Consider the following 25,007-nt stretch of genomic DNA (forward strand, 5'->3'; position numbering starts at 1 on the left):
TAAAACAATATTTTAAACTTTTTACTTTATTTGCTTTTTTTATACATAGGTACATTCACATCTATAATTTTTTTTTTACAGAAAATGTTATAACACCATGTGATCCATCTCCATGCGGAGCTAATGCAGTATGTAGCCAAAGGGACGGTGCCGGGGCATGCTCTTGCTTAGAAGGATACCAAGGAAATCCATATGAAAGTTGTCGACCTGAATGCGTTCTCAGTTCCGATTGTTCTGCTGATAAAGCTTGCCTAAGAAACAAATGCTTAGATCCTTGCCCAGGGATATGCGGCACATTTGCAGAGTGTACAGTTGTTAACCATGTTCCATCATGCGCTTGTGTTAAAGGTTATACAGGAAATCCATTCGTACAGTGTGTCAAAAAGGAACCAGTTCACGATATAAGACCATGTCAACCGTCGCCTTGTGGTTCTAACAGCATATGTAGGGAAAACGGTGAATTAGCATCATGCGAATGCCTTCCAGAATATATAGGAGCCCCACCAGATTGTCGGCCTGAATGCACTGTTAGCAGCGAATGTCCATCTGATCGAGCCTGTTATAAATTGAAATGTGCTGATCCCTGTCGAGGAACCTGTGGCTTAGGAGCGCATTGTCAAGTTGTCAATCATAGTCCTTTATGTAGTTGTCCCACTGGAACAAGTGGAGATCCATTTAGTATGTGTCGTGAAATACAATATTCTGTGCTTGACAAAGAGAAACCTTCACAACCATGTCAACCGAGTCCGTGTGGACCATATAGCGAATGTCGTTCGGTCAATGGCAACCCAACATGCTCATGTATGGTTGGTTATATCGGAGCTCCTCCAAATTGTAGGCCAGAATGCCTTGTAAATACTGATTGTCCGTCGCAGCAAGCGTGTATTGCAGAAAAGTGTACAAACCCATGTGAAGGTTCTTGCGGTTTTAAAGCAGATTGCAGAGTCCAAGATCATATTCCTATCTGCAGCTGTCCGACCGGTTTCTCTGGGGATCCATTCATTCAGTGCTCTGAGATATTAGGTACGATATTTAAAAAAATTGTTTTATCCATTTACTAACCCGTGATGTTACTGCTCCGAGGGTGTCTATAAATATGTAATATTAATAATAAATTTGTGTATATGAATTACATTTTCATAAAATAAATAAATATCTTCTAACATACACACGCGGGTCGTCTGTTCCTATGGTAAGCAACTGAATGCTTGTGTTACAGGTAACAGCCGACTGTTATAACTATGTTTTATTAACTATGTTTGTATGTTTTTTTTTTTGGATAAATATACATTAAATAATACAAATATAAAGAGTAAATCACAAATATTACATCCAGACTCAGGCGGGAATCGAAACCCGCAACCCGCGGAACAGAAAGCAGTGGGCCACTACAAACTGCGCCAACGGGCTAGTCTAGTAGTTAAAAAGTTTCTAACTTTTTATTGTAACATAAATACATATATATCTTTAATTTCAGTTACACCGACGCCAGCGTCAGATCCTTGTAATCCATCACCTTGTGGCAGTAATGCAATATGTGAAGAGGGAGCCTGTTCGTGTGCTTTAGGCTATTTCGGTGACCCGTATACAGGTTGTCGATTGGAATGTTCTACAAATGGTGAATGTTCTCCTAATCGTGCTTGTCATGGTGGAAAATGTGTAGACCCATGTCCAGGTGCCTGTGGTACTGGAGCGACATGTTCTGTTTATAATCATATACCTTCTTGCACTTGTCCACCGAGTACATCTGGAGATCCTTTCAGTTTTTGTACAGAAATACCGAAACAAGGTTTGTACACAATCTTTAAATAAAATAAAAACTACAGTCTTTTAAAAGTTTGTGTGAAAATGTTTTTATGACATAAAAAAATAAGTTTTAAATTAATCAACAATTTTTACAGAGAAACCCAAGTCGCCGTGTAGCCCGTCACCATGTGGTCCTTACAGTGAATGTACAGTCAGTGCTAATGGTGCTGCTGCTTGTTCATGTAAAGCTGGACATATAGGCTCACCACCATCCTGTCGTCCTGAATGCTTAGTCAGTTCTGAGTGTAAGCTTCAAATGGCATGCGTGGATAGACGTTGTCGCGATCCTTGCGAAGGTGCATGTGGGCGCGGCGCTCGGTGCCAAGTAATAGCACATAGTCCTATCTGTACATGTAATGATGGGTTAACTGGCGATCCCTTTACCTATTGCTACCCCACTCCAGGTAAATATAACAATAAAACTTTACAGAAAATAGTAATCACTATTTTTTACAGTTATAACATGCATAAAATATACAAACTTTTTTGACATTTCAGTACTTCCATCCCCACCGATTGATCCATGTGAACCCTCTCCTTGTGGGCCTAACTCAATATGTGTTAGAAATGGAGATATGCCAGCATGCAGTTGTCAACGGAACTATATTGGTTATCCACCGAATTGTCGCCCCGAGTGTACAATAAGTGCAGAGTGTCCTGCAGTTTTGGCGTGCGTTGCTCAGAGGTGCAAAAATCCATGTACAGATGCTTGTGGCCCAGGTGCATTATGCACTGTAGTCGATCATCGCGCAACTTGTGCTTGTGAACTAGGTCTCGAAGGTGATCCTTTCCAAGGTTGTTCGCGGCCTAAAGGTAAGATTTCATATGCATAACTTATATAATAATAGTTTTAAGGTAATTTTTTATTTGTTTTCAACAAACAATTGTAACGAAAAAAATGCCAGTACCTAATAGTGGCATATGTATAGAAATTTTGAAGTGAAACTTCCTTAGGCGCATGAGTGTAAAATTTTTACGGATCAAACGTTTTGGTGAAACGGCAAAGTTTTTGTCGATGGAGCTGGAACGGAAATCTAAAGCTTCAGATTTGTATAAATATAAACGAGACTTAAAAATTTGTTTGCCAAAGAAGTTTCATTTCTGACACGTGTACTTTGTACGCACGCACTTTTTTTAATTGAAATATAAAATAATTAACAATGCGAAAATGGCAACGATAAAAGTGCGTTTAACCATTAGCTTAGCAAAGCGTGGTAATTTCATGCTAAAAATTTGTGCTTTTAAAATATTTTTAAATAATAATTGACGGTCACGCCTTACTCGGTTTACTAATTTTTAATGGAGCTGTATGGATGTTGAAGCCGTTATAGCTGGTTAATGACCATGCCCATTGATCAGTTTTTAGGCAAAATCATTAATGCAGTTTCCATTTATACGCTTGGAAATTAAAACACAAACATTCGGAAAGGTAAAGATATTTAATCATAATATTTTAGATTTCTTAAGTGCTTTCAGAATTTGAGGGAAGTAACCTACTTAATAACTTATTTTGTGAAATTAATGCCTTGCTTATGATTGGAGCACGCGGAGATAACAAAGCACTTACAGTAAGCTTAGGCCGTTCGCTGAGGCGGCCGCTTTTCATGGGCGGCTAAATAGAAATGCCGTCATCGGGATGGAGAGGTCACTAAAAGACGCCGAGCCAAGTAAGCTTCGACTAACGCTTAGGACGAAGGAAGTGCTTCTACGGTGACTGAATGTATCTGGGTAAGTGTATTCATCTAAGTAAAATAATATTTCAGCTCCTCAAAAGTTTGAATATCTTAATCCTTGTGAACCATCACCATGCGGTGCCAACGCCGATTGTAAAGTTCAAGGAAATGCAGGATCATGCTCATGTCTTCCGAATTATTTTGGTGATCCATACCAAGGTTGTAGACCAGAATGCTTAGTCGATTCTGATTGCCCATTGGTCTTAGCTTGTAATAGAAACAAGTGTACTGATCCTTGCCTCGGAGTGTGTGGTTATAATGCCGATTGTTACGTTGCAAATCATAAGCCCACATGTAACTGTAAAACTGGATACACAGGAAATCCTTTATCGATGTGTTCTATTTTACGAGGTTAGTTATGTTTACTGTAATTCATAGTTGTAATGTAAAATAAATTGTAAAATAAATCTTAGCAACGATTATTTCGAACATTTTCCTGTAAATATTTTTTTTTATAAACTTTTCCAGAAAATGACGTATCAGTGGTGAACGTTTGTAATCCATCTCCTTGTGGAGTTAATGCTATTTGCAAAGAGGTAAATAATCAACCTGTGTGTTCATGCCTAAACAATTATATCGGGACACCACCAAATTGTAGAACCGAATGTATCGTCAACTCTGAATGTAAGACAAATAGAGCATGTGTAAATAATAGATGCGTTAATCCATGTCCTAAACCTTGTGGTAAAAATACGGAATGTAAAGTAATAAATCACAGTCCAGTTTGCTCATGTCATCCAGGATATTCTGGAAATCCCTTTACAATATGTACACAAGTTATGCGTAAGTTTTATAAATGTATATTTAATTTATATTTCATTTTTCCTTAGCATATTAAATCCTATTTATATCCGTAATATGTTTTTTAGAAATATCGGTCACTACAATAACATCAACAAATCCGTGTATTTCATCACCGTGTGGTTTGTATGCTGAATGTCGTAATAATAATGGATTGGCATCTTGTTCATGTCTGCCATATTATACGGGAGCACCGCCTTTCTGTAAACCTGAATGTGTTATACATTCTGATTGTCAAAGCAACCAAGCATGTGTAGCCGAAAAATGCCGAAATCCTTGTGACGGTGCCTGTGGAATTTATGCCAATTGCTTTGTTCATAATCATATACCAGTATGTTTGTGTTCAGAAGGTTTTACGGGTGATCCATTCCGTGAATGCAAACAAACGTCATTACAAGGTATTTATATATTTTTATTGTTTTTATAGTGTACAATTTTTACTTATTAAGTAATGAAAAGTTTTAAATTTGTGTATAAAAGATTAGAAAGTATAATATTTTATACTCATTTTCTATTATATACAGCTTAGATGTAAGCATCGCCAGAATTTAATTAAATATTTTATAAAACTGTCATATACAGATCAAGCAAAACCAATTGATCCTTGCCATCCGACCCCCTGTGGACCCAACGCAAGATGCCAAGATGGTGCCTGTTCTTGCTTAACAGGATATCATGGTGATCCGTACCTTGGTTGTCGACCAGAATGTGTGTACAATTCAGATTGTCCTCAAGAAAAAGGTTGCCTGAACAACAAATGTGTAAATCCATGTATTGGGACTTGCGGGGTTAATGCAGTTTGCGATGTGAATAATCATATTCCTATGTGCAGTTGTCCTAAGGGTATGAGTGGAAATGCATTTATTGAATGTCGAGCGGTTACAGGTATCGAATTCGTATTTTATTTATTTATATGATAAACGTATCTTAAATTTTATTGCACGTTGTATTTTCATTAGAAAGTTTTGCTAAAATCATATTATTATTTTCAGTAACTAACGTTAATCCGTGTAACCCATCACCATGTGGACCGAATAGTCAGTGTCAACAGTCACAAGGACAAGCAGTTTGTTCATGCCTACCAGGGTATCGTAGTAGTCCCCCGACTTGTAGACCTGAATGCGTGGTCAGCCTTGAATGTTCCTTAAAGGAAGCATGTCAGAATCAAAAATGTGTAGACCCTTGTATTGGTGCTTGTGGGGTTGCAGCAGTGTGTGATGTTATAAATCACAATCCAATATGTTCATGTTCACCTTCATTCACGGGTGATCCGTTTATTAAGTGCTCAGTAATTGGTGAGTAACAATAACTCTCAACAGTAATTATGAAGCAAAACATCATGTCATATCAAATTTTATAATTAATCATGTTGAATTTTTAGTACAAGCTGTAGTACAAGTTGACCCGTGTGATCCTTCACCTTGTGGTTCACATTCAACGTGCAGAATAAGTGGAGAAGGTCCTGTTTGTGCCTGTTTACCTGGGTACCGTGGAACCCCACCAAATTGTAGACCAGAATGCATAAGTAATAGTGAATGTGACCATAATTTAGCTTGCCTTAACCAAAAATGTGCTGACCCATGCGTTGGCAGTTGTGGAACAAACACAGAATGTAGAGTAGTCAGCCATTCACCTATGTGTATATGTCAACTTGGATACACTGGTGATCCATTTTCACAATGCAGTCCTATGGCTCTTATTCCAAACGAAATTTTAAATCCGTGCAATCCAAGTCCGTGCGGCTCAAATGCAATATGTAGAGAACAAAGAGGTGTTGGCTCTTGTCAGTGCTTAGAAGGGTATTTTGGTAATCCATACGAAGGATGCCGACCTGAATGTGTAGTAAATTCTGACTGCCCTTTAAACAAAGCTTGTACTCGGATGAAGTGTGTGGATCCATGTCCTGGTACTTGTGGAATTAATGCTTTTTGTCAGATCAATAATCACATGCCAAACTGTATTTGTCATACTGGTTATACAGGAAATCCATTTACGTATTGTAGTATAACACAAGAACGTAAGTATAAATTTTCCATTTCTAATATTAATGTAAACTTTATTTGAGCAATTTATCACAAAGTTTTGTATACACCAGTAAGCACGAAATGCTATATACCTAATATAATATTATTTTATTTCTAGCTCAAGTCGTAGAAACTAAACCCTGCAGTCCGTCACCGTGTGGAGCAAACAGTCAATGTAAAGAAATCAAAGGACAGGCAGTTTGTTCTTGCTTACCTTCTTTTGTTGGTTCACCGCCATATTGTCGTCCAGAATGTGTTATAAGCTCAGAATGTCCGCCAAATTTAGCTTGCATTGACCAGAAGTGTTTAGATCCTTGTATAGGCAGTTGTGGAGATAACGCTAATTGCAATGTTATCAATCATAGTCCAATTTGTGTATGCAAGGCTGGGTTGACTGGAAATCCCTTCACGAGATGTTTTCCAATTAAAGGTAAACTCGAACTGCAATAATGTATTAAATATAGATTAATTAAAAAATAATTGAAATAAAACTACATTAAATAAATGTTAATGAAAAAAGTGTCTGACAGCTTCGACATACGATTGGAGTTTACTCCTAAAAGTTATTGTGATATTTTAAAAATGAAAATATTCTATTAGATTCGACAAATTTTAATTAATTAAAGTTATAAAACTACTAACTAACTAAAAACAAAACATAAATTGACGCTTGCTATTCGTGTTGGTAAAGTAGATGTTGGAACACTATTATACCTGTACCTTACACAAAAAGTACTGTAAAACATCACTCTCAGTGTCAGTTCTTTTACATAAATTCAGATCCCATTTCTTTGATACTACTACTTAATATACCTTATATCTTTTAAGAAGTAAACTGTAACGAAAACTTGAAATTACTTACAATTATGTATAAAACATTTTTGCAGTTTCCCAGCCACCAGACTTACCAAATCCAGATCCATGCTTGCCTTCACCATGTGGTCTTTACGCAGAATGTCGAAACACAGGTTCAGTGTCATGCGCCTGCCTACCAGGTTATATTGGTAATCCACCCAATTGCCGACCAGAATGCACAATTAATTCGGAATGTGCCAGCAATCTGGCTTGTATAAATGAAAAATGTCAGGATCCATGTACAGGAGCATGTGGTTTAAATGCTAAATGTTCTGTATTTAATCACATTGCACAGTGTAGTTGCGTCGATCAATATAATGGCGATCCATTTGTGCAATGTCTTCCTACACCATTTAACGAAGGTAAATATATTTACTTCTCTTCTACTTTTCTAGGTACATATATTAGTTCAGCCTATCGCAGTCCACTGCTGGACATAGGCCTTCATAAGTTCGCGCCAAAAATGGCGTGAACTCATGCGTTTTGTCCATAGTCACCACGCTGGGCAGGCGGATTGGTGACCGTAGGGCTAACTTTATCGCACCGAAGACGCTGCTGCCCGTCTTCGGCCTGTGTACTTCAAAGCTATATTCTAGGCTATATAAGGCTATATTCTTTACTGCCGTAGCTACACAGCTGATATTTACATAAAAAAAAATATTTTACATACATATAACACGCTATGAAAATTTGTAATATAATTTTTATGTTAATTTATTTTGTAGCATAACTAACTATATTATAGCGTTTTATTCTATTTAAAATAATTTCAGAATCAGCTGAGTACGATCTTTGCAACCCTTCGCCATGTGGTTCTAATACTATATGTAATAACGGTGATTGTACTTGCCTTCCCGGCTATATGGGCGATCCCTATTTCGGATGTAGACCAGAATGTCTAATAAATACGGATTGTGCTCAAAATAAAGCATGTATCAAGAATAAATGTGTGGATCCTTGTCTAAACACTTGTGGATTACTAGCAGAATGCAAAATATATAATCATATACCTATGTGTATTTGTCCACAAGGCTTCTCAGGAAATGCTTTTCTTGAGTGTCGAAAAATTGCAATTTCTGAAGTAATTAATCCTTGTAATCCATCTCCTTGTGGGCCTAATAGTCAGTGTAGAGAGATTAACGGTCAAGCTATTTGCACCTGTCTTCCTGGTTACAAAGGTGCCCCGCCTACGTGTAGACCTGAATGTGTTACTAGCGCTGAATGTGCTCTCGATAGAGCTTGTTCTGGTCAAAGATGTATAGATCCTTGCAAAGGAAACTGTGGAATTAATGCACATTGTCAAGTTATAAATCATAATCCGATTTGTTCATGTCCAGCTGATCTTACTGGTGATCCTTTCAATAAATGTATACAAAAAGGTAGGTAGCAACTGATTAGATATTGCAATATTTTGCCCTAAAAATCGGCTTATATATTATTAAAATATTTACTTATGTTTTTTTTTTTTACTTTTTAGATATTGAACAACAAATTTATGTCAATCCTTGTGACCCTTCACCATGTGGACCAAATTCAATTTGTAAACAAGTATCCGGTTCACCTTCTTGTGCGTGCCTTGAAAAATATACTGGAAGTCCTCCAAACTGTCGTCCTGAATGTATCTCTAACAATGAATGTCCAAACGAAAAAGCATGTATAAATCAAAACTGTATCGATCCTTGTCCAGGATCTTGCGGAGTTGGAGCCGAATGTCGGGTCCTTAGTCATGCCCCTCAATGTATTTGTCCTGTAGGTTACACTGGAGACGGATTTATCGAATGTAGAGTCATAGAAATATCTCTTACACCATGTTCGCCTTCTCCTTGTGGTCCTAATGCTATATGTAAAGAGCAAAGAGGGGCGGGTTCTTGTATATGTCTTTCAGAATATATTGGTAATCCCTATGAAGGCTGTCGACCCGAATGTGTTATCAATTCTGACTGTCCTTCTAATTTGGCTTGTATGCAAAACAAATGTAAAAATCCGTGTGGAAACATATGTGGACGTAATGCCGTATGCAATGTTGTTCATCATACCCCTAGATGTACATGTTTGCAAGATCTTATAGGCAATCCATATCAAGAGTGTGTAGAAAGAATGCTAGGTTTGTAAATATATTAATTATAATATATAATTTTTATTTTACAGCAGTGTCTAAATTTGGTAAAAAACTTATACGTGTGATTTCCTACAGATGCTCCTAAAAATCCTTGTGAGCCCTCACCATGTGGTCCTAACAGCATTTGCAAAGTATCGAACGATCAAGCTATTTGCACTTGTAAACCAAATTACTTAGGATCTCCTCCTAACTGCCGTCCTGAATGCGTTATTAGTTCCGAATGTTCGCAACAACAAAGCTGTATTAATCAAAAGTGTAAAAACCCCTGTGATGGCGTTTGTGGAATTAACACAGATTGTAAAGTTATCAACCACAGTCCAATATGTACCTGTAAACTACAACACACAGGAGATCCATTTAGTAGATGTTATAAAGGTATTATTACATTTTTGCACAACTAGTTAGCTTATTGAGTTAATTCTATAGGTTTTCTATTTCGACGTAATTATATTTTTTATTTCTTATAGTACCTGAAGTGGTGCCTATTGCGACAAATCCTTGCCTTCCGTCACCCTGTGGACCATTCTCGCAATGTCAGAATATAAATGACGTACCTTCTTGTTCCTGTTTACCACAATATAGTGGAAGCCCACCAAACTGTCGACCTGAGTGTTTAATAAATACTGATTGCTCAAGCGACAAAGCGTGTATAAATGAAAAATGTATTGATCCATGTCCGGGTTCGTGTGGTATGAACGCTGAATGTAGAGTACAGAGTCACGTGTCTATATGTACATGTCTAGAAGGTTACACTGGAGATCCTTTTACAACTTGTACAATTAAAAAAGAAATTGGTAAGTTAAAAAAATAAAAGTGTTAATTGGCTGTAAGTAATTATAATACTAAATTATTGTCTTATTACCAGAACCAGTGGCAATTAATTCATGCAATCCATCACCTTGTGGACCTAATTCGGTTTGTGACAACGGTATATGCACATGTTTACCCGAATATAATGGTGATCCATACTTTGGCTGCCGCCCTGAGTGTATAATAAGCTCTGAATGTCCTATGAACAAAGCTTGTGTTAGACAACGTTGTATCAATCCATGTGACAATACCTGCGGTACAAATGCTCGTTGTGAAGTTGTAAACCATATGGCTATGTGCACATGTCCACCAAATTTAACTGGCAACGCTTTTGTTCAATGCAATCCTATTAAAGGTAAGTTTACATTTGTAGTACAGTATATTGCGTACTCCCTTTCTCTCGACTTTTTCATAAAAGTAGTATTATTTGAATCGTTAAAAAGAAAACTAACACTAGAAAAGAATATATTAACTTAACGAAAATATTTCTTGCAGATATTACTCCACAGAACCCATGTCAAGCTAGCCCATGTGGACCTTTTAGTCAGTGCAGAGAATATAACACCCAAGCAGTATGTTCTTGTTTAACGGGCTACCGTGGCGCACCTCCATTGTGTCGCCCAGAATGTGTCGCCAGCTCGGACTGCCCATCTAATAAAGCTTGTAGCAACCAAAAATGCGTAAACCCTTGTATAGGTGCTTGTGGTGTTGCCGCTAAATGTCAAGTAATAAATCATAATCCTATATGTACTTGTTCGGAGGAAATGACAGGAGATCCTTTCACAAGATGCATTTTTAAGCGTTAGTATTTATATCAATAGTCGAAATTTATATATAAAGAATATTTTTACTACAGTGAATTTACATTTCAGCTCTTTTTGAACCTGTTATACATGTTAATCCATGCCAACCTTCGCCTTGTGGTCCAAATTCTATCTGCCAACGTTCTGAAGCAGAATTCCCATCATGTCAATGTATGCCCAACTTCCTTGGATCACCACCGAACTGTAGACCAGAATGTATATCTAATAATGAATGTGCTGCGCAATTGGCATGCGTTGACAAGAAATGCAAAAATCCGTGTCTTCAAGCATGTGGAATCAATGCAGAGTGTAAAGTTATTAGTCATACAGCTGCGTGTTTTTGCCCCGAAGGCTATAGTGGAGACGCTGCTATTCAATGCATATTAACTTCTTTGGTGCCTACCGAGCCTATGTCACCTTGTTTACCTTCGCCATGCGGCCCTAATGCAGAATGTAAAGAGAGATCAGGTGCTGGAGCATGCGTGTGTTTGTCAGGTTACTTTGGAGATCCTTATGAGAGTTGTCGTCCAGAATGCGTCGTGAATACAGACTGTCCCAGTAATAAAGCCTGCAAAAGAAATAAATGCACTGATCCATGCCCTGGCACGTGCGCTATCAATGCTGATTGTCAAGTAGTAAATCACTCACCTTTGTGCACTTGTCGTGTATCATTTACTGGAGATCCCTTTAGACAATGTATTTTAACAGGTACGTCGAATTTATTTAACATTTAGTTCAGCGGTTCTTAACGATTAATCGTTATTTAATTTCAATTATTATTATAATTAATTATAGTTTCGAATATTATTTTCTATTATTTTATATTTCTTACTTTTATGGTTTCTCAGAACGTGACGAAAAGCCAACAAATCCTTGCCTGCCGTCACCTTGTGGACCTAATAGTCAGTGTCGAATATCAAATGGTTTAAGCATATGTTCCTGTTTACCGGAATATCGCGGATCACCTCCAAACTGTAGACCTGAGTGCGTTGTTAGCACAGAATGCCCTCAAGATAAAACTTGTAAGAATAAAAAATGCATATCACCTTGCCCTGGACCATGTGGGCAAAATACAGACTGCAGAGTTATTAACCATAGTCCAATTTGTACCTGTCTAAGCAAACACACTGGTGATCCTTTCACAAATTGTTATAAAATAACAGGTAATTTTCCTTTGTGTATTATTATTTATTTAAATATAACATATTACTGTATTGTTTGCTCAGCAGAATTATTTAAATTCGTTGATATTATTGTAAACTTTGTTCGTTTATCGAAATACGATAATAACGCTGATCATGGAGTCGTACTCCTTGTATCATATTAGGCGTCAAAATATTACTTTTCTTGCTAAAAGTGAAAAGTATTATCTAAAATCTTATATGTTTGTATAGTAAAAAATATATTAAGTATCGAATACAGTTTAATGATTACAGGAACCGATAGTTTTTGAAATTAAAGCGTTATTAGATAGATGAACATGACGGTTTTTTTTGAATATCATATCAAAAATTGACCGCTCCAGCGGGATTCGAACCCGCGTCTCCGACTGACCGTGTCGGCGCTCTAGCCAATTAAGCTATGGAACGATGTGCCCGCTAGAGCGAAATTTTTGATATGATGATTTTTATTTTCGGTTTAAGCGAACCGTGGCGCCGTCTATAGTGAGTTCTTTACAGAGACCCGTAACTATTCAAAGTTTCATATACAACGAAAATCTTTGACAGGAGACGACACCATGCTATTTTTAATAAATACGATTTTATTTTTGTGTTACCCTCACATTAGGAATTCTAAACATTTTTGAATATCATATCAAAAATTGACCGCTCCAGCGGGATTCGAACCCGCGTCTCCGACTGACCGTGTCGGCGCTCTAGCCAATTAAGCTATGGAACGATGTGCCCGCAAGAGCGAAATTTTTGATATGATGATTTTTATTTTCGGTTTAAGCGAACCGTGGCGCCGTCTATAGTGAGTTCTTTACAGAGACCCGTAACTATTCAAAGTTTCATATTACAATGAAAATCTTTGATCTAGAGCGCCGACACGGTCAGTCGGAGACGCGGGTTCGAATCCCGCTGGAGCGGTCAATTTTTGATATGATATTCAAAAATGTTTAGAATTCCTAATGTGAGGGTAACACAAAAATAAAATCGTATTTATTGAACATGACGGTATTAAATTCATTATTTGTGTAAAACATACAGTTACTTAGTAGAATATTATATTACATACAAAGTCTAATAAACGCCCGTAATGATCTTTACGTAAAATTTCTAGTACTTCATTATAAGATGTTGTTGTATTGATTGGAAATAGGAATATAATAAAAACTCTTTTCAGCTCCGATTCGGCCTCCCATAGAAAGTGACCCCTGTCTGCCGTCGCCATGTGGACCTAACTCCGTGTGTTACAATCGGAATGGAATTGCGTCATGTTCCTGTCAACCTAACTTTGAAGGAAGTCCACCGAATTGCCGACCAGAATGTACTATTAACGAAGATTGTACCAGCAACCTTGCTTGTATACAGCAGAAGTGTAGAGATCCTTGCCCTGGTTCTTGTGGTCTCAACGCTAATTGTCATGTTATGAATCATATCTCAATATGTATCTGTAATGAAGGTTTTACAGGAAATGCTTTCATTCAATGTAATCCTGCTAAGATAAAAGGTAATAGATATTTTTCTAGCAAACCATGCTAATAACTGCTTTAAAAAAATGTTTGATTTGCAATTTGTGCAATTATTATTTTTTTTTGTTCTAGATGAAAATGATTTATGTAATCCGTCACCTTGTGGGGCTAATGCAGAATGTAACGATGGCAAATGTAGTTGTATTCCAGAATTTCATGGAGATCCATACGATAGTTGTCGCCCCCAATGTGTGCAAAGCTCGGACTGCGAACACGACAAAGCATGTATTAAAAATAAATGTACAAATCCTTGTCCAGGAACTTGCGCACGCACTGCGATTTGTAACGTAGTTAATCACATTCCTATGTGTAGCTGCCCTGAACGTACAACGGGTAATGCTTTCATAGAATGTCGACCTTTTGCCGGTATGTTTCGGAAGTAGTATTAAAAAATCACTAGTACGAGTAGATATGTACATGTAATGTATTACTTTTATTTTACAGAATCGGTAAATATAAATCCATGTCACCCTTCTCCGTGCGGGCCAAACAGTCAATGCCGTGAGGTAAACGGACAAGCTGTTTGTTCTTGCGCGCCCAGTATGGTGGGTGCCCCACCCGCTTGCCGCCCCGAGTGTACCATTAGCGCAGAATGCCGGCTGGACCAAGCTTGTAGCAATCAACGTTGTATAAATCCTTGCGTAGGAGCTTGTGGATTGAATGCTGAATGCAAAGTTGTAAATCATAACCCGATTTGTACGTGTCCATCTCGCCTTACTGGTGACCCTTTCGCGCGATGCTTTACCTTACGTAAGTATTAAACATGATATTCATGACTCAATACTTTAGGTCACATAATTGATATGGTTTATAAACTATTGAAAAATTACAGCTGAGCGACTACCACAAGATACTAATGTATGTACACCTTCGCCCTGCGGTCCTTATTCAATTTGTAAAGAAATAAACGAACTTCCGTCGTGTACTTGTCAAGAAGGTTATCACGGTCAACCTCCATACTGCAAACCCGAGTGTTCGAGTAATGAAGAATGTCCAGCGTATTTGTCTTGCATACGTATGAAATGTATCAATCCTTGTGAAGGTGTATGTGGCTTTAACAGTGAATGTAAAGTCGTTAGTCATTCCCCTATATGCCTTTGTAAACATGGCTATACAGGAGATCCGTTCTTTGGTTGCAATCGTGAAGTTTTACAAATCGAAGCTTTCACAACTCCTTGTTCACCATCACCATGTGGATCAAATGCTTTATGCAAGGAAAAAGCAAACGCCGGTTCGTGCAGTTGTTTAGAAGGCTATATTGGCAATCCATATGAGGGATGTCGACCGGAATGTGTTATAAATACTGACTGCCCCTCTAATAAAGCGTGTATTAATAATAAATGCAAAGATCCATGCCCTGGTAGTTGTAGCAACAATGCTGTGTGTCAAGTTGTTAATCACTTACCTTTGTGTACTTGCTTAAATGGTTACACTGGAGATCCGTTTAAATATTGCGTTTATCAAGGTAAGTTCTCTTTCTACCGCTTATTTATAAAACTTTAAAAAATTAAGTTTAAAACTAAAGTTTTATGGCTTTAATGTTTTACTGTGTTTACTAGAAATTGGCGTTTTAACAGACATTCGAATCAGTTCTGCTTTTGTTTTAACTGTTTATATGTTGTTGTCAAAAAAAAAAACTTAAAAAAATACTTTCTTATGAAATAAGTTATCAAAGTAGGAACTTCTTAGGCAGGCTCACTTATATGCACTTCAAGTATTGAAAGTAATTTTTTAGAGAGTGTACACCTCGCTAAGCGTATTTTTTTCCGCTATATTAATATAGGCGGAATATTAATTTTCCCCTATTTTTAAATTTATGGGTCAGATATGCAGTTTTAGAAATAACGCAAAGTTTAAGTAAAATCGTCTTGATGATAAAGTAACTTTTGTTCATAAGGTTTAATATACTATGCATAATAATTTTTCTTATAAATAACTACGAAATATTATTATATATAGCGATCGTTACTCATAGTAGGGAATATATCCGCCAACCCGCAGTGAAGCAGTGTGGTGGATTAAGCTCTAATCCTCCTCCTACATGGAAAGATGCCTATAGCTAGCAGTGGAAAGTTACAGGTTGAATCGTCGTCATCGTCGTTTCAAATTATCTTACAAAAACTGTATCTATACTATATTATTACTAGTTATAGAGTGAATGTCTAATCTCGAAATCTAACATATTTCTTTTATAAAATAAATGTGTTTTGTATATATTTCTCATTTCTATGTTTTAATAAAATTTCAGAAGCAGTTCATGAGATCACTCCGGTCGACATATGCTATCCTTCCCCGTGTGGCCCTAACAGCCAATGTAAAAATGTCAATGGCCAAGTAGCATGTTCCTGTTTATTGGGATATGTAGGATATCCACCAAATTGTCGACCAGAGTGTGTAGTAAGCTCCGAATGTCCAAATGATAAGGCTTGTGTTAACAATAAGTGTATCAATCCTTGTCCCGAGCCTTGTGGTGTGAATTCTAATTGCAAAATTATCAACCACAGTCCGATATGCTCTTGTAAGACTTCATATACAGGAGATCCTTTCACTTTATGCACACCAATTGCTTGTAAGTACAATTAATCAAGTAATTTAAAGTGTGATTTGAAAGTATTTTTAAATAAAAATATATTTTTTTTATCAGATGAACCTATAGCTGATATGAAGAACCCTTGTTTCCCATCACCATGTGGCCCTAACGCAGAATGTAGAAATATTGGGAATACTCCGTCTTGCTCTTGCCATATAAACTTTATAGGCAGCCCACCTAACTGTCGTCCTGAATGCAGTATACATGCGGATTGTGCAAGTGATCGAGCTTGTATAAACTCTAAATGTCAGGATCCTTGTCCTGGATCATGCGGTATATCAGCTGTATGCAATGTACTTAATCACATACCCATTTGCACGTGTGTAGAGGGTTACATTGGAGATCCATTTACAAACTGTAGGCAGCAACCTTTGGAAGGTAAATACATATATTTGTTTAAATATAATATATTTATAATTTTACTGTCAAATACTATAATAGCGGCCAATGTTTTAGTGGAACCTGTTGTTACTGATGCTTGTTCAAATGTGCGATGTGGGTCGAATGCTGAATGTATCAATGGCCAATGCCAATGTCTACCAGAATATCATGGTGATCCATACTTTAACTGTCGACCAGAATGTGTTTTTAGCACTGATTGCGATATTAAAAAAGCTTGCGTACAGCAAAAATGTGTTGATCCCTGTATCGGCACTTGCGGAGTAAATGCGATTTGCCAAGTAGTGAACCATATTCCTATGTGTACATGTAATAATGGATTTACTGGAAATGCTTTTGTAGTTTGCAATCCAATAAGAGGTAATTTTGATTTATTCAATTCTTTTGTATTTTACTTTAAATTATTCAAAACGAAACAATTTTTTTTACATTCTATTAACGTATCATATTCTTATTTTTAGTACCAGCATCTGAACATCCTTGTAGTTCAGCTATGTGTGGGCAGAATAGCCAATGTCGCGAAATAAACAATCAAGCTGTATGTTCTTGCTTACCCGATTATTTGGGTGTACCACCTGCTTGTCGTCCAGAATGTGTTGTAAATGCAGAATGCTCTCAAAACAAAGCATGCATAAAACAAAAATGCGTAAATCCATGTATTGGTTCTTGTGGAATTAGAGCAACGTGTGAAGTCATTAATCACAATCCTGTCTGTGCTTGTCCAGGTGGATTTTCAGGAGATCCATTTGTAGAGTGTTCATATATAACAAGTAAGCACAATTTTGCCATTTTCTTTGAATTTTGGAAGTAACAGGACTAAATTAATAATAAATAATTTAACTCTTATTTATAATGACATATTTTCAGATATTGCTCCAGTAAAATTAAATCCTTGCTCGCCTTCACCTTGTGGGCCTAATTCAATATGCCTAGAATTAAATGGAAACCCTTCGTGCAGTTGCATGCCAGATTTCAGGGGACAGCCACCATATTGCAAACCAGAATGTGTAAGCAATAGTGAATGCTCGCCACACTTAGCATGTATCAAGCAGAGATGTAAAGACCCTTGTATTGACGCTTGCGGAATAAATGCTGACTGTCGTGTCGTAAGCCATTCTGCTATGTGTGTTTGCTCTCAGGGATACGAAGGCGATCCTTTCACACAATGTTTTGTAAAAACAGCTATCGAAATACTTACACCGTGCTCTCCATCACCATGTGGATCAAATGCAGTATGCAAGGAGCAAAATAAAGTAGGTTCATGTTTGTGTAATGAAGGCTATTTCGGAAATCCTTATGAAAGTTGTCGTCCGGAATGTGTTTCAAATTCTGACTGCCCAGGAAATAGGGCATGTATCAATAATAAGTGTCAAGATCCTTGCCCTGGTACCTGTGGAGTAAACGCTGAATGTGCAACTGTAAATCATTCACCCACATGTTTCTGTATATCGGGCTACACTGGCGATGCTTTCCGAAGATGTACATTTGTACCTTGTAAGTTTTTGATTAGCGGTAATATAGTAAAATGCACTAAGATTTTGAACTACCTCTTAAAAAGTCCTAAATACTTGTATTAATTTTTATTGCAGTACAAGATGCAGCTCCTGTAAATGTTTGCTACCCGAGTCCGTGTGGTCCGAACAGTCAATGTAAACTTATCAACGATCAAGCAGCTTGTAGTTGTTTACCAAACTTTATGGGTGAACCACCAGTCTGCAGACCCGAATGTCTACTTAATTCAGATTGCGAATCAAATAAAGCATGCATACACCAAAAGTGTATAAATCCTTGTCCAGGTCCATGTGGCCAGAAGGCAGACTGTAGGGTTATTCATCATAATCCAATTTGTAGTTGCTTACCTGGATATACTGGTGATCCATTTACAAGATGTTATGTTAAAGCAGGTATAAAATTCATTTTTGATCTCTATATGCAGTTTAATAACTGCCTATAATACTGGAATAGATATTTTTATTTTTATTTGTAACTCAGTATAAGAACCATATAATAAATTTACAGTATTACAACCACAGTTGAATGAAGAACGAGATCCATGTGTGCCGTCTCCTTGTGGCCTTAACGCTATATGCCGTAATGTAGGTGGACAGCCAAGTTGTTCTTGCTCTTTAGGCTATTTTGGGAGTCCACCTAATTGTAAGCCGGAGTGTACTACAAATCAAGACTGTATCAGCTCCTTGGCATGCTCTAATGAGAAATGTATTGATCCTTGTCCAGGGTCTTGTGGTAAAAATGCGAAATGTTTTGTGAATAAACATATAGCTATTTGCACATGCCTTGAAGGCTATAAGGGTGATCCTTTCTTTGCATGTGAAGTCGAACCATTGCAAGGTATAACTGGTACGTTTTTTATGCAAATATTCAAATTGTTGTTTTTTGAAAATTTAAATTAACTTACTTTTTACAGACACAACAATTGATATGTGTAATCCATCTCCTTGTGGCTCAAATACTGAATGTAAAAATGGAGAATGTTCATGCCTGCCAGAGTATCACGGTGATCCTTACATTGGTTGCCGACCAGAGTGTACAGTTAGTTCAGATTGTGCGAAAAATCTAATTTGTAGCTCAAAAAAATGCACTAATCCATGCCCAGATATGTGTGGCTATAATGCTATATGTGAGGTAGTAAATCATGTTCCAATGTGCAGCTGTCCTGTTGGATATACTGGCAATTCTTTTGTTTCTTGTAACGTAATTCAAGGTAATTAATACATTTATAATATTTAATTAGAATATATAGTTATTATTGCAAAGATTTATGATAGAGTATTAATTGTTGGTGTATTTCAAATATTTTTACAGAGTTTGTGTTTATCTTGTTTATATATTTACAGCTCCTATGCCTACAAACCCTTGCAATCCTAGTCCTTGCGGACCAAACAGTCAATGCCGAGAAATAAACAACATTGGAGTGTGTTCGTGTATTTCGGGATACATTGGAAATCCGCCCACTTGCAGAATTGAGTGCTCAACCAGCTCTGAATGTCCTTTAAACAAAGCTTGTAATAACTACAAGTGCTTAAATCCATGCAATGGTGCATGTGGAATTGGTGCACACTGTGAAGTTGTTAATCATAACCCTATTTGTTCGTGTCCGACTGATTTTACAGGAGATCCATTTACTAGATGTATTCCAAGGCGTAAGTTAACTTACTTAAATTAATTATTTTTAATAAGTATAATAGAGTTTTCAACACTATTTAAGGCCGCCCTTTATACCTAATGATACATTGTTAAAATCTTTATTTCTTTGCAATGTACTATTTCAGTTTTTAGTGTACAGTAAAGTGTATTATTATTATTGTTATTTTCTATTTGTTCCAGCTCTTGAAACACCGCCTCAAATAAATGCATGTGTTCCTTCACCTTGCGGACCTAATTCTATTTGCCAATCAATAAACAACACACCTTCTTGTTCTTGTATGCCGGAGTTCGTGGGAAATCCGCCCAATTGTCGTCCAGAATGCACTAGCAACAGTGAATGTTCAAATCATTTAGCTTGCATAAATAACATTTGTAAAGATCCATGCATAGGAGCATGTGGCTCGTTAGCCCAATGTCGAGTCGTCAGTCATACTCCAAATTGTTTATGCCCACAAGGATATAAAGGAGATCCGTTTGTAGCTTGTGAAATACAGAGCATTCAGATTATTGAACAACCAACTCCGTGTACCCCATCACCTTGTGGCAGCAATGCTATATGCAAGGAACGTGACAACGTTGGCTCTTGTATGTGTTCTCCCGGTTATTTTGGAAATCCATATGAAGGATGTCGACCTGAGTGCACGGTCAATACGGACTGTCCATCTAACAAAGTATGTCAACAGAACAAATGTCAAGATCCTTGTCCCGGAACGTGTGCTGTTAATGCAGATTGTCAAACAGTTAATCATGTACCTTTGTGTACTTGCAATCCTGGTTATACAGGAAATCCATTCCAAAATTGTTTTGTAAAAAAAGGTTATTATTCATTTATTATGGCTAATATTTACCGTACCCTTTGTTTAAATTTATAAAGCTTATAATAATATACATTTTTTACAGAAGTTGAAATGGTTTCTGATCCCTGCAGACCATCGCCCTGTGGACCAAACAGCATTTGTAAAATACGCAATGAGCAAGCAATATGTAGCTGTAAACAAGACTATAGAGGCTCTCCACCGAACTGCAGACCTGAATGTATTATCAGTGCAGAATGTCCTGCTGATAAAGCATGTGTTTCACAAAAGTGTAGCAATCCTTGCAATGGCGAATGTGGACAGAATGCAAAATGTTTAGTAATAAATCATAGTCCTATTTGTACATGTTTAGATCACTTCACAGGTGATCCTTTCAGTCGATGCTATCCTATAAAAGCATATATTCCGGACTTGCAAGAAAATCCATGCCTACCGTCGCCATGTGGTCCATTTAGTGAATGTAAAGAAAATAATGGCATTCCGTCATGTACATGCTTAGATAATTATTTAGGTTCACCGCCTAATTGTAGGCCTGAATGTGTCATCAGTGCGGATTGTTCTAGTAACTTAGCATGTATTCATAATCAGTGTATAGATCCGTGTCCAGGATCATGTGGAATCAATGCCCAATGTCTAGTGAAAAACCACACACCTATTTGTATATGCTTAGAAAATTTTGTAGGAGATGCTTTTACTGAATGTAAGATCAAAGGTAAGAGTATTCAGCTTATTAATATTTATTATAAATCTACAATGTTAAATACGATGACATAAATTCTTACATATTCGTACAGTTGCAGATGTAACAAGTGACGAAAATAATCCTTGTGTTCCGTCGCCATGTGGACCAAATGCGGTATGTGATAACGGCATATGTTCTTGTCTACCGGAATTTCAAGGAGATCCATACTTTGAATGCCGTCCTGAATGCATTCTCAGTTCAGATTGTGCCCAAAACAAAGCTTGCTATAAAAATAAATGTATCAATCCTTGTAACAGTGAAGTGTGTGCCCATAATGCAATTTGCGAAGTTATAAATCACATACCAATGTGTAGATGTCCTGATAATATGTCTGGAAATGCTTTTATTGAATGTAGAATACTAGAAGGTAAGAACTATACGTTGTTTTATTTCTCAAAATCGTATGTGGTAGCAATTATGCTATATAATTGTTTTATATATACCGTTATTTCGAGTGTTGATCGTTACCGTTATCCTTAACTGTAATATTTCTGACGAATTTATTATTCTAGTTGAAAGACCGCAACCATGTCAACCGAGTCCCTGCGGTCCAAATAGCCAATGTCGCGATATAAACGGCCAAGCGGTTTGTTCATGTTTAATTGGATATATCGGAAGTCCGCCATCTTGCAGACCAGAGTGTATGGTTAGCACAGACTGTCGGCCAGATGAAGCATGCAGCAACAGAAAATGTATCAAGCCCTGTCAAGGTGCTTGTGGTATTAATGCAAAATGTCAGGTTATCAATCACAATCCAATTTGTTCCTGTCCAACATCCTATACTGGTGATCCATTTATTAGATGTGTACATCAAGAAATATTACCAGATAAAATCGATGCATGCATTCCTTCACCATGTGGACCAAATTCTATTTGTAGAGAAAGTTCAGGAACCCCTACATGTTCATGTAAAGTAGGCTATTTCGGTGCGCCTCCTTATTGTAAGCCAGAATGTATCATTAACTCAGAGTGCTCTACACAAAAAGCTTGTATAAACGAAAAATGTGTTAATCCATGCGAAAATGCCTGTGGAGCTAACGCAGAGTGTCATGTAATAAGCCACTCACCTTCATGTTTTTGCCTTGAAGACTATACAGGTAATCCATTTATTGAATGCCACAGAATAGAAAGAGTGCAAGAGATATTATCGCCTTGTCAGCCATCTCCTTGTGGAGCAAATGCTATATGTAAAGAATTTAAGGGTGCCGGAGCATGCACATGCTTACCTGACTTTATTGGTAATCCGTATGAAGGTTGCAGACCAGAATGTCTTATAAACTCAGATTGTCCCGCAAACAAAGCATGTATCGTAAATAAATGTAAAGATCCGTGTCCTGGTGCTTGCGCACCTAATGCCGTATGTCAAGTTGTAAGCCATGCACCTTCATGTTCATGTAATCCAGGTTTAACAGGAGATCCCTTCCAATATTGTGTGCAACAAAGTAAGCAGTTTTATTTTTACTCTTTTTTAATTCATGTCCATTGACGTATAAACATTAAAAAATTGTTCCTATTTCTTTCAGAACCTTTAAACGATGTGATCAATGTATGTCAACCATCTCCATGTGGACCTAACAGTCGTTGCCAAGAAGTAAATAAACAAGCCGTTTGTTCATGTATGCCAGATTACTCAGGGTCCCCTCCAGGCTGCCATCCTGAATGTGTTATCAGTACAGAATGTCCAACTGATAAGGCCTGTTTAAATCAAAAATGTAGTAACCCGTGTGTTGATGTTTGTGGCATTAACACCGAATGCAGGGTTATTAATCATAGTCCTGTATGTAGCTGTAAAGCTCTTTACACTGGTGATCCATTTACGAGGTGTAATCCATTGCCACGTAAGTATTCGTTAAATTATTTAATACGTTTACCCATACATATTATTGTTACTGTCATAATATTTTTAATTTTTAGCTCCAATAGCAAATATCGAAGTGGAACCATACAAAAACCCTTGTATTCCATCTCCGTGTGGACCTCACGCTATTTGTCAAGAAATTGGGAAAATACCATCATGTACGTGTATGCCGAATTTTGTGGGAAGTCCGCCAAATTGTAGACCGGAGTGCGTCGTTAATTCAGAATGTTTATCATCACAAGCCTGCATGCAACAAAAATGTCAAGATCCGTGTGAAGGGTCATGTGGAATAGGAGCCTTATGCTCAGTTTCAAGGCATGTACCTATTTGTACTTGCCCGGAAGGTTACACAGGCGATGCTTTCAGCGTATGTTTGCCCAAAGCTCAACCAGGTACGTCAGCTGTAACGAATACTTTAGTAATGAATTTTCTTGTGTTAAATATTTATAAACAAATTCTTATTTATATGTATCATTACAGATTTCGATTTTGTCGATATATGTAATCCATCACCCTGTGGGCCGAACGCTTTATGCAAAGATGGTAAATGTTCTTGTTTAGAAGAACATCAAGGAGATCCATACATCGGATGCCGACCAGAATGTGTTATTAGCAATGATTGCCCTAGAGACAAAGCATGTGTTAAAAACAAATGTATAGACCCATGTCCTGGGGCATGTTCTACATCAGCTGAATGCAATGTTGTGAATCATATTCCTATGTGCAGTTGCTTACAAGGCATGACAGGCAATGCTTTCTATGGTTGTGAACCAATTAGAGGTTAGCTATTTTACATCATCTATTACACACAATATACAAATAAAATTTTTAATACATAATATAATAGCTTAAGAAATTATGAAAAATAGGTTTATTGAATTTTTATCTTCATTATTCTTTATTTTTAACCGACTTCAAAAAAGGAGGAGGTTACTCAATTCGATCGTGTCATCACATCATCATCACAGCAGCCTTTCGCAGTCTACTACTGGACATAGGCCTCCACAAGTTCACGCCAAAAATAGCGTGAACTCATGTGTTTAGCCCATAGTCACCACGCTGGGTAGGCCGTGTATATATATCTATCTTCACTACATAGTATAAAACAAAGTCGCTTTCTCTGTCCCTGCACATGTATGTACGCTTAAATCTTTAAAACTACGCAACAGATTTTGATGCGGTTCTTTTTAATAGATAGATTGATTCAAGAGGAAGGTTTATATGTATAATAACATCCATTAAATAGTGGACAAATACTGTTATTTTTGAGTTTTCTAATGTTATGTCGTAAATAATTTTTTTTTTTTTTCGCTTAAATTGCAAACGCAGGCTGAACCCTACGAGATTTATCAAAATAATGTACTAAGTATTGTACACATTGAAAAGATCTACAGAAAACTCCGCGATGGTATATACCTATCTCTTATGGATATCCCACAATAACATTTTTTTGTCATTTACTTTTTACGACAAACAATGGCTAATTTTCGAAGCGATTTTAACCAATACAGCATTAATCCTTATCCAATTAAATACCTTAAATATATTTTTTATTTAATAAAGATCTATATGGCCCTTTACAGTAAATGATTTAAATGAATATTTTCGAAGATATTACAGATTTAAAAATCGCGGTACGTAGCGTTTGCGGCGGTTCTGGCCGGCTTTTACTCTAAGTTAACGCGTGCGGGTCACGGGCAGTAATGAATAAATCAAAACTACTGGATCGATTTTAATCATTTTTTCAGTGAATGACATAGGCTATAATTATATTTTATACCCGTGCGAAGCC

The 25,007-nt window shown here is 37.1% G+C and overlaps 1 protein-coding gene across 1 annotated transcript in view; it reads left to right on the top strand.

The window, feature by feature from the left end:
• LOC123653539 overlaps positions 1-25,007 on the top strand; it is a 117,025-nt gene that overhangs the window by 64,689 nt on the left and 27,329 nt on the right. The window contains exons 54-93 of the mRNA XM_045589529.1: positions 82-1,023; positions 1,478-1,789; positions 1,902-2,210; positions 2,305-2,619; positions 3,570-3,890; positions 4,008-4,322; positions 4,409-4,738; positions 4,923-5,225; positions 5,333-5,635; positions 5,722-6,357; positions 6,483-6,794; positions 7,252-7,581; positions 7,993-8,598; positions 8,697-9,323; positions 9,414-9,713; positions 9,806-10,132; positions 10,204-10,503; positions 10,644-10,949; positions 11,021-11,659; positions 11,800-12,114; positions 13,298-13,624; positions 13,719-14,012; positions 14,091-14,396; positions 14,479-15,111; positions 15,895-16,215; positions 16,291-16,614; positions 16,693-16,995; positions 17,097-17,405; positions 17,503-18,129; positions 18,225-18,539; positions 18,655-18,984; positions 19,061-19,357; positions 19,491-19,796; positions 19,981-20,616; positions 20,701-21,327; positions 21,410-21,724; positions 21,870-22,799; positions 22,881-23,195; positions 23,272-23,607; positions 23,696-23,995. Coding sequence (XP_045445485.1) covers positions 82-1,023; positions 1,478-1,789; positions 1,902-2,210; positions 2,305-2,619; positions 3,570-3,890; positions 4,008-4,322; positions 4,409-4,738; positions 4,923-5,225; positions 5,333-5,635; positions 5,722-6,357; positions 6,483-6,794; positions 7,252-7,581; positions 7,993-8,598; positions 8,697-9,323; positions 9,414-9,713; positions 9,806-10,132; positions 10,204-10,503; positions 10,644-10,949; positions 11,021-11,659; positions 11,800-12,114; positions 13,298-13,624; positions 13,719-14,012; positions 14,091-14,396; positions 14,479-15,111; positions 15,895-16,215; positions 16,291-16,614; positions 16,693-16,995; positions 17,097-17,405; positions 17,503-18,129; positions 18,225-18,539; positions 18,655-18,984; positions 19,061-19,357; positions 19,491-19,796; positions 19,981-20,616; positions 20,701-21,327; positions 21,410-21,724; positions 21,870-22,799; positions 22,881-23,195; positions 23,272-23,607; positions 23,696-23,995 — 16,299 coding nt within the window. The remainder of the gene's footprint in view (positions 1-81; positions 1,024-1,477; positions 1,790-1,901; positions 2,211-2,304; positions 2,620-3,569; positions 3,891-4,007; positions 4,323-4,408; positions 4,739-4,922; positions 5,226-5,332; positions 5,636-5,721; positions 6,358-6,482; positions 6,795-7,251; positions 7,582-7,992; positions 8,599-8,696; positions 9,324-9,413; positions 9,714-9,805; positions 10,133-10,203; positions 10,504-10,643; positions 10,950-11,020; positions 11,660-11,799; positions 12,115-13,297; positions 13,625-13,718; positions 14,013-14,090; positions 14,397-14,478; positions 15,112-15,894; positions 16,216-16,290; positions 16,615-16,692; positions 16,996-17,096; positions 17,406-17,502; positions 18,130-18,224; positions 18,540-18,654; positions 18,985-19,060; positions 19,358-19,490; positions 19,797-19,980; positions 20,617-20,700; positions 21,328-21,409; positions 21,725-21,869; positions 22,800-22,880; positions 23,196-23,271; positions 23,608-23,695; positions 23,996-25,007) is intronic.

The sequence above is a fragment of the Melitaea cinxia genome, chromosome 5, assembly GCF_905220565.1.
Source record: "Melitaea cinxia chromosome 5, ilMelCinx1.1, whole genome shotgun sequence".
Taxonomy (NCBI): domain Eukaryota; kingdom Metazoa; phylum Arthropoda; class Insecta; order Lepidoptera; family Nymphalidae; genus Melitaea; species Melitaea cinxia.